The following is a 16391-nucleotide window of genomic DNA, read 5'->3' on the forward strand; positions in this document are numbered from 1 at the left end:
GCTTGAACTGCCCTGGCTCAGGACTAGGGAATCCTGGGAACTGGAGTTTATTGTGGTGCCAGAGCGCTCTTAACAGAGACAGCTCAATGGCTCACAAACACCACAGATCCCAGAATTCCTTAGCATTGAGCCAGGGCAGTCAAAGCAGTGGCAAAGTGGGTTATTTCTGCCGTGTGTTTGGGCCCAATGGGCTTTCCCACCCTCCCCCGAAAGGGGCTCCGAGGCTGTTTCCACAACACGTGGCGCAGAGCAAGTCGAAGGGCGGACCAAGCGCCCGAGTTCTCCAATCACCGCTCCGCTCGTCTCTCCGCCCGCCAATCAGCAGCCTCCGAGCGCTCGTTTGAAACGCTCCTGGGAAACCTGCTGGGGCTTCAAGCACAAACAAGGAGAACTGAGGGGGGAAGAAGGGAGGGGGAAGAGAACGTAAGCTTCCCCCCAATCAGGGCTCGGGAAAGCATGAGTGACAGGCGAAGTGGGGCCAATCAGGCCGCCAGGAGAGGCTGGGCTGGCTCTTTTTCGAAGCAGTTGGGAACATTGAGAGGCGGAGCCAGAGCCTTCTGGGCCCTTGGCTGCGGCTTGTCAAAGGGAAGTCCTCTCGCGGGTTTCAGGGATCCGCGGGAAGCTGGCTCGGTTCGCCTGCTCGCAAATCATGGGGAAAGGTAAAGCCGTGGTTTCAGGGACCATTATGGGCTGGGGGGCCGGAACTAGGTGGGGATTAGGGTTGGATCCGCACTGGAGGATTAATCCGGGTTGACTCCGCTTTAACTGCCATGGGTCCATGCGGTGGCATTCTGGCTTGACCTGGCTCAGTGCTAGGGAATCCTGGGAACTGTAGTTGACTGTGGCACTAGAGCTCTCTGATCGAGAAACCCAAACACCCTGCAGAACTCATCCAGTTTGAGAGCTCTTGCATTTGCCCTGTCTCAGTGCTAGGGAAGCCTGGGAACTGTAGTCTTGGGAGCCATTGAGCCTTCTCTGTCAGAGAGAGCTCTGGCGCCCCAACAAACTACAGTTCCCAGGATGCCCTAGCACTGAACCAGGGCAGTTCAAGTCGTCTCAAACTGGATTATTTCTGCAGGGTGTTTTGGACCAGACTGGAGGCATCTATAAAGAGATGGATCCGCACTCTTCTCAAACTCCTTCCCCCAGCATTGGTCAGATCTGGTACTTCATGCCTGGTTCTTGTTGCTGGAGTGCCTTCAAGTCGTTTCCGACTTATGGCGACCCTAAAGAGAGACTATCATGGGGTCTTCTGGGCAAGATTTGATCAGAGGAAGGTTGCTGTGGCCTTTCCCCAGAAGCTGAGAGAGTGTGACTTGCCCAAGGTCACCCAGTGGGTTCCCATGGTCAATTGGAGATTCAAACCCTGGTCTTCAGAGTCCAACACTCAAACCACTGCAACTCCCTGGCTCTCAATAGCAATAATAATCCTGTTAGGAGGCTTGTTGTTGTTATTGTTGTGTGCCTTCAAGTCATTCCTGATTTATGGCGACTAAGGCAAACCTGTCATGGGTTTTTCTGGGCAAGGTATGCTCAGAGGAGAGTTGCCATGGCCTTCCCCTGAAGCTTCTGAGTTCAATCCAAGTTGAATAGTTTGCACATTCCCTACCTGGGCTGTAGGGAACCATTTAAAGCGGAGGCCTCCACAACTGCGGCTTTGACTGTACAGTATTTAATGGGACTTAAGAAGCCACAGATTTTGGTATCTATAGATAGGGATCCTGGAACCAAACCCCAGCAGATACCAAGGACCCACTGTATTCATATTGCCTTGCAATGAGAATCATGCAGCCCTTCAGATGTTGTGTGACTGCAAATCCTGTCAGCCCTAGCCATTGGTGAAGAGTGCTGGGAGTTGCTAGCAAGATTCCTACCACTAGATTACATTATGCACAACAGGTACAATCTTAGAAGAAACCAACATAACAGGAGGCTTACACTGGTCAAAAATACGATTAAAACCCCCAACAAATAGGTATACTATATATCGCTAAGTCTGAAATAACTTGAAGCCACACAACAAATAATGGCTGCACTCTAGTTTTGACTGGGAGGTTGCAAAGTATAGGAGGCCTGGGCTGTTGTTATTGTTGTTGTTATTATTATTAATATAGCGCCGTAAGTTTTACTTGGTGCTTTGCATAGTCATCGAACAAGGTACAGATTTTAAAAAATCCGCTCCAAGGGACTTACAAACCCTCTTACAAAGCTGATTTACTTACTGTTTGCCTCCTCATGGGGTACTTAGGGGTACTTATTTTTATCAGCATTATTGGTGTTCTGGAGAGGCAGTGTGGTGCAACAGTTTGAGCCGTGGAGCTGGGCTCTGGAGATGCCCAGCTTGGCCATGAAACCCACTGAGAGGCCTTGGGCAAGTCACACTGTCTCAGCCTCGGGGGAAGGCGGCCAAAGCAAATCCCTTCTCTGAGCAAATCTTGCCCAGAAAAGGCCATGCCTTTAGGGTTGCTGTAAGCAACAAGAAGAAGCCTCCTAATAGATCAGTGGTTCTCAACCTGTGGGTTGCGAACGACGCTTTCACAAGGGTTGCCCAAGACCATCAGAAAACAGTTAATGTGGTCTCAGCCTGGATCATTTCTACCTCTGAGTGTGCTTTGAGCCTTGGACTCTGGAGACCCAGGTTCCAATCTGGGCTCGGCCCAGAAAAAAACCCTGGGTGACCTTGGGCATGGGTTACACTCTCTCAGCCTCAGAGGATGGCCAGGGCAAACCCTCCCCTCTTATTCTGAACAAATCTTGCCCAGAAAAGCGAGGATAGGTTCATGGCCTTAGGGTTGCTGTAAGTTGGAAATGACTTGAAGGGACAGAGCAACAAGAAGAAGGCTCCTAGTAGATCATGATCATGATCATGGATTGATTAGTAGTGATATTTATGGATTGATGATGATGATGAATTGATGATGGTGATGGATTGGTTGGTAATGATATTTATGGATTGATGATGCAGTGAGTGCCCTCTCAGCCTGGCTGCTTTCTAGCTGGCGATGTGCTTTGAAGCCTGGGCCTGTGGAGGTCTGGGTTCCAATCCGAACGTTTCCCTGGGGGTGAAGGCGATCGCCTGGGGCTGGGGGAGCTGGATGGCGTCCCTTTCTTCCTCGTTGGCTTGCCTCTCGGGTCCGCCTTTTGGCCCTTTCAACATGGCGGCCGTGCTGCTGCTGCTGCTGGAGCCGGGGCAGGAGCCTGAGCCTCCTCGGCTCGCCTGATCGCCGGCCCTGGGCCCTTTCTCCTTCTCCTCTCCCCGCAGGCAGGAGGAAGCCCAGGATGGCCCAAGCCAAGGAAGGCAGAGCCCAGGCCGAGGAAGAGGACGAAGCGGAGGAGGAGGAGGAAGCGGGGGCCCACAAGCGGGGATCAAAGCTCCGGATCAATGGGGTAAGACCACGGATCGGGGCCGGGCTTTCAACCCCCCCCCCCTTTCCCCGATCGCCTCCTTCCCGACCCCGCCTCGGGCCTGGAATGGCCCCCGACAAGGAAGCCGGGTCTCTGGTCCGTAGCTGGAAAAAGGATCCGCGTTGACACCGCTCTAAAATCCTGGGCCCCAAACGCACTGCAGAACTGATCCACTTTGAGACCGCTTGAACTGCTCCGGCTCAGTGCTAGGGAATCCTGGGAACTGTAGTGTTTGTGAGACAGAGTTCCCAGGTTATGACAAACTACAATTCCCAGGATTCCCTAGCACTGAGCCAGGGCAGTTCAAGCGGTCTCAAACTGCTGGGTATTTTGGACCTAAAGACAATGTACCTGAACACCCCAGTTTTTTTACTCCAGACACCATCAAAGTACCTTAAAATGAGACACACTTTTAAATGAAGTGACCATCCTTTTATTTTATTCTTTATATTCTTGCCACAGATCAGTCAAAACATTTTTTTTCTAAATGATAGCTCCCAGAATCAGCAGCCTGAGGCATTCTGGGAGTTGTAGTCTAAAAAAGGAACTATTTAAAGTGGTGGGAACGAATGACAAACAGCAGTCTGTGCCTATGCTGTCAGCTGAACCTTTTGGGGACTGAAGGTCCCAGAAGCCTCCAGCCAGTATGGCTACTTACTCTCCATGTCTGGAGGATTCTGAGAGTTGTAGTCCAAGAAAAGTCAGCATTCCTTTTCTGGCTACTTGCTCTCATCCTATTCTTATTTCTAAAAGATGGCTGGACAGCTGTGTCAGTGGTGCAAGTTTCCATCAGGCCGGTTTGCAGGGGGAGTTGGGAAGAAAGAATATTAATATTATTATTAATAATAATATAAATATAACGAATATAAACGGACATGTGGGTAGTTCGGAGATTTTTGCGACAGCCTGGGATATTACATATTATATCCAGTGGGGCTTCCTCCCTCATAAGTAAGCCATAGAATTTCAAGCTAGGTGAGCCAGTTCTGATCTCCCCCCCATTTGCGGCCCTGCTGTCTCAAGAACATTGAAAGATACCTTATGCCAATGGGTTCCTCTCGGTATTCTCTGCAGTGACCTGCGCTGACACTCCAGGGCTACAGGCGTTAATCTTTTCACAGGTGTTAATCTTTTCTCCAGCGTACCTGGAGATCTGGGGATGAGCTTTTATTCCTGTAAAGCAGGAGTAGGTAGTGCCAGGCCCTGTAGCTGAGCCTTGCAAGGTCCCAGAGATACCCACGTCCCCTTCCCAGTGACACTAGTGTAAGTGGGGGGGGGGGTCCCAGCTTACCTACGAATGATGATGATGATGATGTCCCGTGTGTGTATGTGCCTTCAAGTTTCCTGTTGACTTAGGACGGCCCTATGAATTTCGTAGGGTTTTCCTAGGCAAGGAATAATCAGAGGTGGTTTTGCCAGGTCCTTCTTCTGAAATGTAGCCTACAGCACCTGGGATTTATTGTCCGTCTCCCATCCAAGTACTATCCAGGGCTGACCTTGCTTAGCTCCCAAGATGAGATGGGAGGCATTCGGTGCCTTTAGGGTATTTAGGCCATTATTTCCCACTTACCCATTCTAAAAAGTTGAAATGCCCCTCCCAAGGCTTAGTTACTGGCAGCTTTAAACTGATATTTTTCATCCCAACCTTTTGCTTTGGCCCCCTTTTCCCCATTTCATCAAATTGAATTCAGCCCTCAGTCTGAAAGATCTGCCCACTCTTGCTGCAAGGCATGCATTCTCTACCTGGGCTACAGGTCTTCTGCCAAATTCACCTTTGCCGTTTTTTAAAAAGAAACCATTTCTTTCTCATAACTGCAGCCTCTTTTCTTTTCATATAAAATGAACTAACCGAACATATAAAATGTTCTTATCAATATTCCAAAACACAGAAAACTTTAATTTTCACACTATCTTGCTATAGTCTCATGCTATATAAAAAATCAAGTCCAATATATTCTAACTTTCAAATTGCCTTCCATGCTACAATGTTCAGACCATACCTGTTAAATGTCCTCAGTTGACTTGACACTAAATCCTTTTGCTATAAGAAAATGTTATACATCTTTTTAAAATAAAAAATATTCATTGTGATTCCCCCCAGATCTATTCATTTTTTCGACAAACAATATTCACCCCTTTAATGTTTATCCTTATTGTTTCACCTTCTTAATTCTCCGACTCGCTTTGTCTTTGCCATCGCTTTTTACAAAATTCTGTTACAGGAAACCATTTTTCTTCAGTTAGTTCTGTGTCCTTATGATTTAACCACGAGCTGAATCTGTCCACATCTTGCATATCCAATACTTTCAAAAGCCAGTCATCTAATGTTGGGAGTTCTGCTTTTTTCCACACTTGCGCTACCGTTATTCTTGCTGCAGAAATCATACACAGTAAAATCCTCCATTTCCTTTCTATATCAGGGGAGTAAGTAGATATAGAAACTATCTAGCCGAGTAGATAGTTTTGTGTTGTTGTTAGGCACCTTGACGTTAACTCCTGCTTATGGTGACCCTATCTTTTTCTTGGCCAGATTTGTTCAGAAGAAGTTTGTCTGTGGGGCATAGAGAGTGTAAATTCCCCATTGACTGGTCAAACGTCCAGTGGGTTTCCATGGCTAAGCAAGGATTTGAACCCTCTTCACTGCAAACCCTGGTTGACTAGGTTGATCCTAGTCCAACATTCAAACTACTGCTGGCTCTTTCTAGTTTCGGAGTACATAATTCATACCCCCCTCCCAAATTCCTGGAAGGGTCATGAGAGCCTAGCTTTCCACATAAACCAAGTGTGCAGGACATAAATTTCCCAGGCTGGATAAGCTGTACAGTCAGACCTCCATATCCACAGATTCAACCATCCACAGTTAGAATATACTGTATATTATACCCAAAGCCATTGATTTTGCCATGTTATGTCAGGAACACCATTTCACTATGCCATTGTATTTCATGGGACTTGAGCATCCGTGGTTCCTGGAACTAAACCCCAACATATACCAAGGACCCGCTGTACATGCCTAACCAGTCAATTTCAATAATCCCCCTAGAAACAGCTTTTGAAATCCTCATTGTACAAACCCTGTGAAGCAGGGAAGGTAGGGAAAGCAGAGCAGCAACAGCACTGGCAATGAGCCAGCCGCGGCTACCCTCCTCGGTGTCCACAATGTGGAAGAGCTGCAAGCCCTGTCTAGATTTCTACCCCTTTCTTATTTGGTATTTCACCCGTTGCCTTTAGAATTATTAATTACTGTTGTCTGAGAACAAAGAAGGTGAAGTACTTTGCATCCACAAAGCAAGGAAGGTGGAGCAGCTACTCAACCTTTGTGTGTGAGGCTCTATGAGTGTTTGCTCTGTATCTGTGAGTCTTTGTACTGTCTGCTTCCCCTCCTCTTTCCAGAGAAGGCAAAGCTGCAGCTCAGCACAAATGATGTCAGCTGTGGACTCTTCACAGCCTCCTTCCATCCCCTGGACCATGCTTTTCCCACTTTGCCCTAAAGCAGTACCCGCTTCAAAACATGATAGCATATAGAAGTGGTCACCAGCACCCTTTCTTTCAGACCATTCTTCACCCCATTGTCTTTTATGACGCACATACCAGAGCCCTGGTATGTTTGCTTTCTCAAAATTTTGAAGCTGACACCCTCTTTGTCACAATTGGTCTGCTTATGGTAGCGTGTCTGTTTCCATTTTGCTGGATTAATTTCTGCCGCTTGAATCAAATTCGTTCCTTCGCACCCACTCCAGTGAATCCCGCTGTGCTTAGTGGGCTTACTCCAAGGCAAGGAACTGAGAAAGCAAGTTCCATGCTTACTTGTCCCCTTTCATGGTGGAAAGGTCCACCAGTGGCTATTAATCATAGTGGCTATATGTTAACCTCCATGTCCTGGAATAGTACAGCAAGAGAGGACCATTCATTGAAGGCTTTTAAACAGAGATTGTTTGTCCAGAGGCTGTTTGTCTGGGATGCTTTAGCTGAATGACTGTTGGGGTCCTTTCCAACTCTACCATTTTATGGTTCTGTTATTTGCTGTCATGTTGAAATTGAGGGGAATTCTTGGATTCCCACTTGTGGAATGAAGGATGCTGGACTAGATGGATGTTTGCTCTGACCCAGCAAAGGCTTTTCTGACATTTTCTGTCCTACTCATGACTCGAGAGTGAGTCCCACTGGGTGCACTAGCACTTACATCTGGGCAGATGTGCTTGTCTCTTGTGCCTAGGCTCTCTTCATTTGGCTGGACATATTTGCAGCATGTTAACGTGCTGTTCGAGAAAATTGTTGATGCTGATGTGCATTTCAATGATCTCCTTGTGACTTGGGACTTAACTGGCACATAGCAAGGTATTGCCACTTGTACTGCAGAAAAAATACTTCAAGACTGGAAACACAAAAAGTCACCATCCCTTGTTCGATGGCTGGAGGATCTTACTGCTTTATATACATATGAATGTGCATTTTGCTGATGGTTACCTTCACTCATGGTGTTTTTAGAGATACGGTCAGTTTATATTAATGTATATGTGTAGCGTGTGAATATATTTTATTTATTCCTTCACCCCAACTATCTAATTTTTTTTTTTGCCCCCTTATTTTTTTTTTCTCTCTCTCTTTTCCTTCTGGTATTTGTGTATTTGCAATGACATTTTTAAATTGAAAAAAATTGAGTGCCCACATGTGCATTTCATGGTGTGTGCTGCATTTTCCTGTTTCCACCTTTGCCACATGAGATTTCACCGAGTATTGTTCGTGCAATTTCAAGTCTTGCCCATAATGAAAAGCCCCCAGTGAAAAGCTGTCAGTCTCCACCAAATTCTCGTGTGATAGAATTAAAGTTTTTTGGGGGAGAATATGAACTCCTGTAGCCAGCTATCAGAACCATTTGTGTCCTTTGCTTTAGGAGAACATATTTTCCTGCCAATCGAAAATCTATACCTTCCTGAGCCCTAACAAACCTCCTGCGACTCGACCTCCGCTTCAAGAAGAAAACTCTGCTACGCATCATGAAGCAAAATGCCAAGGCAAAATGACGAATGAAGTTTACAGAAAAGGGAACGGTAAGAATGAGCTTCAGTTACTGGCCTACAGATTAACAGTGTGGTTGTCCACGAATCAGTGTGTATATATGGGTGTGTGTGTGTGTGTATATATGTGTGTGTGTGTGAGAGAGAGAGAGAGTGAGTAGTGGTCTGTGAACATGCGCCCATGTTGCATCATCTTTCTGGGTTTTCTGTCCTCCCTGCTTGATTTCTGCTCACAATAACATTATGAGGTATGTTAGGCTGAGACACAATGTTTGGTTCTGAATGCTCCAGTGGTTGAGTTGATAGTTGTCCTTAGATTCATTTCTGCCGAAGTTCACCTCTATACCCCAAAGATGACCTCTAGATCAGCAGTTCTCAACCTGTGGGTCGCGACCCCTTTGGGGATCGAATGATCCTTTCACAGGGGTCGCCTAAGACCATCAGAAAACACAAATTTCCGATGGCCTTAGGAACCAAGACACGGTTGGGGGTCACCACAACATGAGGAACTGTATTAAAGGGTCGAAGCATTAGGAAGGTTGAGAACCACTGCGCTAGATGTTATTGGACTACCAACTCTTTGCAGCCCCAGCAAGTAGTGGTGAAGTGTATGGCAACTGCAGTCCAGCAGCATCTGGAGGGACACAAGATATGCAACCCTTCCCTAACCAGTAGCTTGTGACTTTTTTGGGTACTGACACCAGTGTTTCCTAGCCTGTCTGATGTGAGGGGTCACAAAATTATTTTTTTGCAGTGTGCCAAGGACTAGCATCAGATTTGTGCCCATTGGCAACCATTATGTCTTTCCTGAAAACGCTCAAGGGACCAGCAGCTGATGTCCCACAGATCAGTAGTGATGGAGGGACCACCATTTTGAGTAGCACTGCTCTGGACAATTTGTTTAAGTGGTAAAGCTGTTCTGGCATAGTACCTCTTCTATGAAAAAAAAAGAAGGGAAGGAATGGTGCCATGTATAGAAAGCTAACCTGATAGGAAAAAGAGTGGGTTGGAGTTTTCTTCCTTGCTATGTAATCTTATATGTATAAGGATTTTCCTATATGGTTGACCATTCTGTTGGATGAATCTCCCCTTATCTGTTCTCTGATGATGAAGTGAAGGAAATGACTATATTATACAACAGAGCTGTTTACTCAAAGCCTGGAACTGAAAGTGAAGGCGCAGTGGGAACAAATGCAAAGACAGCAGTGGCCTTTATATGAGGTGTTGCTGGCGAGAAGGGGTGTGTCATTGGTTTTATTGAAGGAGGAACAGCATAGTTTTTTGGGGCTGTGTCACTTTAGTGGTGAGTTTGTTGAGGAAGCACACTTCCTGCCAACAGTTTGGAAATGTTGCTTTTTTGGACTACAGCTCTGTTTCCTGGCATCACCTCTGGAGGATTCTCAGAGATGTACTTCGAAAAATGTAACATTGTTAATACTGTGAAATGTAATATTCCCAAATTCTGTTTCCAGAAGTTATGACCCAAGCCTCGAATTGAGCTTCAATGGAAATGTTTGCTATTTTCATTAAAGCAGGAGGTAGATTTTATACAACAGTGACTGGCCCGCTCTTAAGAAATAAAAGAAGTTGCTCACAGCCTGTATGTGCTCTATACCAGTAATAGAGAAGCAAAAGAAATGGGGGACATGAGCATACATACCTTCATGACTATTCAGCCTTTTGGTAGACTTTGGTCTTCTGTGATGACTGTCTCCAGCCTTACCTGATTCCTCTTGATGCAGATTAGAATAACTTTGAAATTTAAGTTGTGCTATTTCAATGGGAGCAAATGGAAGATCCTTTATGTTGGATTGCATTTCTCTCACCCACTCCCACCCCACCCAAATTGTTTGCAGATAGACTAAATATTGGTAATGGAGCTGATGGTGTTGTGAAATCCAAGGGTCAGAGGGACAAGGAAAGAAGCCCCGAATCTCCAGCATCTTCCTCTGACCAAAAAGCAGAAACAGAAGAAACTCATCCACTTATGCCCCCAAAGTCTGCAGATGCAGTGAATGAAAAGCAATCTCAGAAGAAGAGCATCAAAGCAAAGCCTGGCCCCAGGAGAAAGTAAGTACCTTTGTAGAACTTTGTAAAATCAAATTGACTGCATTGACATGTAACAGCTGGAAATTTGAGGAATGCCGGTTAACAACAAGGTAGGAACCCCTTTAGCGTTCACATGGTGTTCTCCATCTCTCTCAGAGCCCAAGGGAAAACGCAACAGAACCGAAAGGTTACAGATTATTATCCTGTTAGAAGAAGCTCCCGGAAGAGCAAAAAGGAATTGCAGGTACTGTGTCTCTTGTAGCACCTCTTGACAATGTTACCACCTCTGTCCTTAAAAATCAAAATAAAACCATGCCTCTTTAAAGATAACTTTTCTACCCAGGAGCAGTGCAAACTACATTGCAAAACAAAGACTGGGGATAATGGTTCCCAACTTGGCAGAGTAATCTCATGAATGTTTATTTAGCAGCCTAAGACTTATAGCTTTTAATTTTTTATTTGCAAGCCTTTGGTGCAACCTCTAGAATCCTCTGCCCTACTGTCACTAAGCCTGCAATGAAGCTGGAACACATGTCACTGAAACTACTGCTTATTCTTTCCCAGTTTACTGCTTGCTACCTCTTGCTTCCCCTCACTCTTGCCATTTCTGCCATGTTGGCTTTGGGACATCAAGCTCCTTGGAGACAGGGAACTCTGGAAGATACTATTGCCATGTACATAGCCTAAAAACTAAGACAGAAGTCAAGATCCTGTTGTGGCATAGGTTCTGGTTACATTTTTTCAGAGATTACACAAGGGTGGTATCCTGCTTAGGGTTGCACAAAACCTGTTGTGTTGTTGTAGACCATTGCATACACAATTGTGCTATCCAGGAGATTCTATAGGTGTGGTGTTAGAGGTGCATGTGAAGTTGGAATGACTGTTGTGCAATGGAAGAGTGCACAGCCATGTCACCCATTGCATATTAATGGGATCCAGTAACTCCAGGATAGTTTTTACCATACACAATGGATGAACGGGATCTTGGCCACAAAGTTCTGTTTATGTTTTTGTTTTGTTTTTTCAAAGCCAACATATAAGACAATATAGTTTGATGCAAGATTGGAGCGGGGGGGGGGGGCATTCCAAATAAATTGGTAGTTCCATTTCTGTTTCTTTAGAATTGTGGCATTGTGAGCACATTTGTGAGATGCTTGCTGATTTCAGGTTTTATTCTGAAGGACACCAGCTGTAAAAGTACCAAATATCAAGTTCCGAATGTGACATTTCTTCTTTTAAATTATGCTAAGCATTCTCAATTGTCAAAATAATTTAAAGCCATTACAAGCTCATCTGTATAAGGAAACCCTTTTGGTGTACTTACGTTTTTGGAGCTTAAAAGATGTTTTATAGAATGCTTATCTGAAATAGAGTGTGTTGCTTTTTTCTATAGTAGGGCATTTTTAATTAGAAGTCTTGCTGTGTTTAGTGAAGCTTACTCCCCAGTAAATAGATTTAGGCTTGTTACTCTTACTGTGCAGTTCTGTGAACGTCTGCTCAAAAGTATTCCGCACTTAGTTCAGTGAGACTTAAGCTCAGTTGTCTGTAGAATTGCAACTTTAAGGTCCTTCTTCTCGTGACGGTGCTGCTAATGGCAACCCAAAATGTTTTCTTGTCTCTTTGTAGATTGAGGAGAAGAAGAAAATAGATGAGTTAATAGAAAGTGGGAAGGAAGACGGCATGAAGGTATGGCATAGAAATGATGGTGTGTGGTTGTTTTTTAATGGTTAACTTCAGTTAATTCTTTAATGAGTGTAGACTTTGATTTAAATGGAGGAGTGCTGCAGTTTTTTTTGCCAGACAGAGACAGGTAATGTCAATTTTAAGTCTAGTCACTATCCTTTTTTACAAGTTCTAAATCTCTTCACTTAACCAATAATAACTTCCCCCTGAAAATCCCTTTAGTATTGAAACAAAAGTGCAAAAATTTGTCAAGGGCCTTGGAGTTTCTTTTTCTCTAAGTAAACATGTCAAAAAAGAAGTCATATGTTGAAGCTGAAGCCAGCTGGGCTGTGATGGTGCTAAAGTTTCAGTTAATTCATCTTTTGTCTTTGGTTTACATTTGGAGAAGATATCTTGTAGTGTGTATAACCCTGTATCTCCCCATATTTTGAATTGAGAGAATTTATCAGGGCATTTAATCTTGGGATGCATTAAGAAAGGCTTAATAGGAGAGGCCCTGAAGGATATCAGATGTTGCCACTTTAAACTAACAAGAAAAGTATGAAGGAAAGAGTTTTTAATTCTATTAATTGGTTTTGTTGTGGTTGGAGAGAATAATAAGTTCATTTTGGAGTAGACTCATTTTCAATCTCTAAGCAGACTGTAAATCCAAATGATCTCTATGTATTAGTTGCATAATGTGATAAAGGCTTCAATGTAAACTTCCACATGTGGTAGAGCTAAGCTCTCTTTGCTTCCCTTAGTAATTCTAGCATGTTTGGACAATCTTGATGGTAAAAATAAAGGAGTTAATAGATAGTTGCCATTTTTTGAAGTATGAAGGAGGAGGAATTAGAATAGGAATAAGAAAAATACCTTCAGAATCGGAAGACATACTACATTAACAGGGTTCTATGGGTTTCTTCTCTGCAGATCGACTTCATTGATGGCAAAGGGCGAGGAGTGATTGCAACAAAGCAGTTCCATCGGGGTGATTTTGTGGTTGAATATCATGGGGATCTCATTGAGATCACAGATGCTAAGAAACGAGAAGCTGCTTATGCCCAAGACCCATCCACAGGCTGCTACATGTACTACTTTCAGTACCTAAGCAAAACATACTGGTAAGCTTCGTATTCTCTTTATCTGTAAAGTTTAGACACTGGGGTAAAGCTGGCATGCTGGGGTCTTTTTCTGTTTTGTTTTCTTTGTCTGGATTAAAGTCAGAAGGATTTTCACTTTTGCACCCAAAATTATTTACTGCTCCATTGTGCCAAAAGGAAAGCATTGGTTAGTATTACACTTAGGGCTACAACATTTACAGTGCAGCCATGTGCCTGTCCGTGCAGAAAAAAAGCTCCACTTAGATCAATTTACGGCGCTTTATAAATAAAGCTAATAATAATAATAATAATCAATGGGACAAACTCTCTGAAAAGCATTTGTAGAATTATCGTACTATTAGTCAATTAATAATTTAGACCAATTGATTTCACAAAACCAAACCAAAATGTTTTGACTAAAACCGTGTTCATGACGAGACAAGATTGGGGGAGAAAAAATTGGCTGCAATTCACTTACAGATCCATAACTGATTCACGTTTATAGTCCGTACATATTCGATCGTGCCACACTTGTAAAAGACCCTCAATCCTGCTTTACTGGGCAGCAGCCACAGTGACAGAGGTTTGTTCTCCAATTGACTAGGGCACAGCGTACTAACATTTCCAGTGCACTCCTGCAAGTGATCTCTATTGTGAGGAGGAATTGCAACAGAGATCATGCTTCTGATTGTTGCACTGTTGATCACTGGAGGCAGGAAAATGGAAAGGTCAGTATGTTGTGCCCGGGCAACAGGAGAACAGGCCTTGACTTCTGGTTGGAATGGCACCACGACATGGTGGTACGTTTAGCGACAGTGCCAAAGGCACAGCCACCACCTGCAGAATTTGCTGGTCCAGAGGTATGGGGACTGGTGAAAATTGCTCTGCTGGCATGGGAAACTTGGAGGCAGTTCATGAAGGTCTATTTCCCGTCCCTGGTGTGCCACTGCAGTGACATTCATGTGGCCAAAATAATAATCACGAGGAAAAAAAGACTTGCCTTTTAAATAGTATAATCTGACAGTTGCTTGCAACTGAGAATATAATCAAGAAAAATGGGTGCAAAATTTCAAGCTTCAGTGACATAAGGCTAGAGGAAGCATAATTTGAAATTACTCAAGTAACTCAAAATTGGAGAATTTAGAAAGTAAAATTCAAAAGGTGGAGGACACTGCAGAAAAATTAACTCAAGATGGGGAACATGACCTGATATATAAATCAAACCTGCTTGTCATCCAAATTGAAAATTAGACCATGTTTTGTTGAATTAGGCCTTGGAGGTTTCTCTGCTTCTCATTATGCCACATAGGAAATAATGCTTTGATTTGCTTATTTTCTGGGCTTTCTTTCTCCCTCACTCCCCAATCCAGTGTTGATGCTACGAAAGAGACCAGTCGTCTTGGAAGGTTGATCAATCACAGCAAATGTGGCAACTGTCAAACAAAACTCCATGACATCAATGGCATCCCTCACCTCATCTTGGTTGCCTCCCGTGACATTAAAGCTGGTGAAGAACTGTTGTATGATTATGGAGACAGGAGCAAAGCTTCTCTGGAAGCTCATCCATGGCTGAAACACTAGCTGATCTTTCCCTCTGGATAGGGCTCTTTTCTTTAAAGAGGACTTGATAGCCTTGTTTACAGCTCTTGTGGTAAATCACTTCCAAAGTCTGCTCCTTCTGAATTATTTAAAATGTCAGTTACAGGCTTGCATGTCTTTCCCTGAGCAGACTTAAAACCAAATTCCTGAATATTTCTACATGTTAGGCTCACCTGGACTTCCAGCCCTTTGATCCATTGATAGATGAATTTGTTAGGGCTTCCCTGCTGATGCCACTTTGGGACTAACGTGGACTTTTATAGATAGAACTGCTTTTAAGGTCAGCCCATTTTGGGGGTCACTTTTTTTGCTTCCTTGAGGAGAGGAGGGAAGAGGGTGAGAATGATAAAAGCAAATGTCCTGAACAAGGTGGGCATTAAACCATCTTGGATGAGTTTTGTAAATATTTCGTTGAAACAGGTTCCTGTTTCGAGAGCTTGGAAAATTACTTTTCTGGGAGGTATAATCAAAACCGCATTTCCAAGCACTACCTATGCTCCCTTCTCACCCCCTTTTTTGGATACACACCAGTAGATACCGACAGTCTTTTTAGATGACTTTCATTGGGCTGACTCTGGAGGCTCCTGTGGTCATCAGAATTTGCATTACATAAAAGTCAGAGGGAAGATCACCTACAAGAATAAAGAATTACCTGGCTGGCAACTAGAGAAGCACACTGCTAATGGTAGGCAAATCTTCCCCAGCTGCCTTTTTGGATGTAACTTCCAAAGTCCACCCGCTAATACCACAGCTTGCTGCCTCCTGAAACCCCTTTCTGCCAAGAGGAAGGAAACTTGAAGGAAACTGGCAAGCTGGCTTTGTATTGCCTGATTTCTACATTTCTTCACTTGATAGCCGTCAAGATTTCTCTTGAATCCAGCACCAGCAAGGGTGAATTGCGCCCAGACGTTGAGCCATCACACAAAGGAAATACTTGCTGTGACGCTCTCAGCCATCATGGGAACAAGGACCGCTGGGTTCTGAGCAGCCCATCTGCCTTTGATAGCCGTGTTGCCAACCTGGCATGACCATTGCGTGGTGCTGTGTCTTCCTATCTTCTGCTGCTTCCAGGCCCATGAGGCCCCAAGAAGTGTGGCAGGTGTGTGGGGGCCAGAACTGGGAGGGAAAGGTGCAACAGTTGGACTGGTTTCAGCAAGAACAGAGGGGGACTATAGCTCCCAGAATCCCCCAGGCTCTGAGCTAAGGTGGATGATCAGAGTGCAGTTCACTTTCATCTGGCTTGAGAGAAGAGGTAACTGCTTCTTTGATGGGAGGCTGCTTTGTTTCTTTGTGTGTCTTCCCCCACCCAGTCCTTATTTTTTTTTAAAAAAGAGAGATGTGAATTCTACTATTAAAGTTGCTGGATATTTTTTAAAATAATAAATGGCATTTGATCGGTATAGAAATGTGAAGCTGAAATGTTGCTAAGACACTTGATGAACTGTGTTTTGTCTGTTTTCCTTCTCCTCTCGTAAATAGAAAAAGAGAGGGGAGAAAACACAATGTTTGGGCTTTTTTTTAAATAGAATCAGTGGCTGTCTGGAGAGAGCTTTTG

General features: G+C 44.2%; 1 protein-coding gene across 2 annotated transcripts; it reads left to right on the forward strand.

Annotated features, from left to right (window-relative positions):
- Nucleotides 1-554: 554 nt before the first annotated feature.
- KMT5A (lysine methyltransferase 5A) lies at nt 555-16155 on the forward strand. 2 transcript variants are annotated; one of them, XM_042441922.1, is made up of 8 exons: nt 555-659; nt 3263-3387; nt 8300-8456; nt 10280-10493; nt 10629-10716; nt 12099-12158; nt 13068-13258; nt 14608-16155. In XM_042441922.1, exons 1-8 carry the CDS (start codon nt 650-652, stop codon nt 14816-14818), a joined length of 1056 nt encoding a protein of 351 aa, XP_042297856.1. In that variant the 5' UTR covers nt 555-649; the 3' UTR covers nt 14819-16155. The 2 variants fall into 2 exon arrangements, with proteins under 2 accessions (XP_042297856.1, XP_042297855.1); XM_042441921.1 differs by lacking the exon at nt 555-659 and adding an exon at nt 2988-3030.
- Nucleotides 16156-16391: the final 236 nt, after the last annotated feature.

This window comes from Sceloporus undulatus, chromosome 10 (genome assembly GCF_019175285.1).
Source record: "Sceloporus undulatus isolate JIND9_A2432 ecotype Alabama chromosome 10, SceUnd_v1.1, whole genome shotgun sequence".
NCBI classification, from domain to species: Eukaryota; Metazoa; Chordata; class Lepidosauria; order Squamata; family Phrynosomatidae; genus Sceloporus; species Sceloporus undulatus.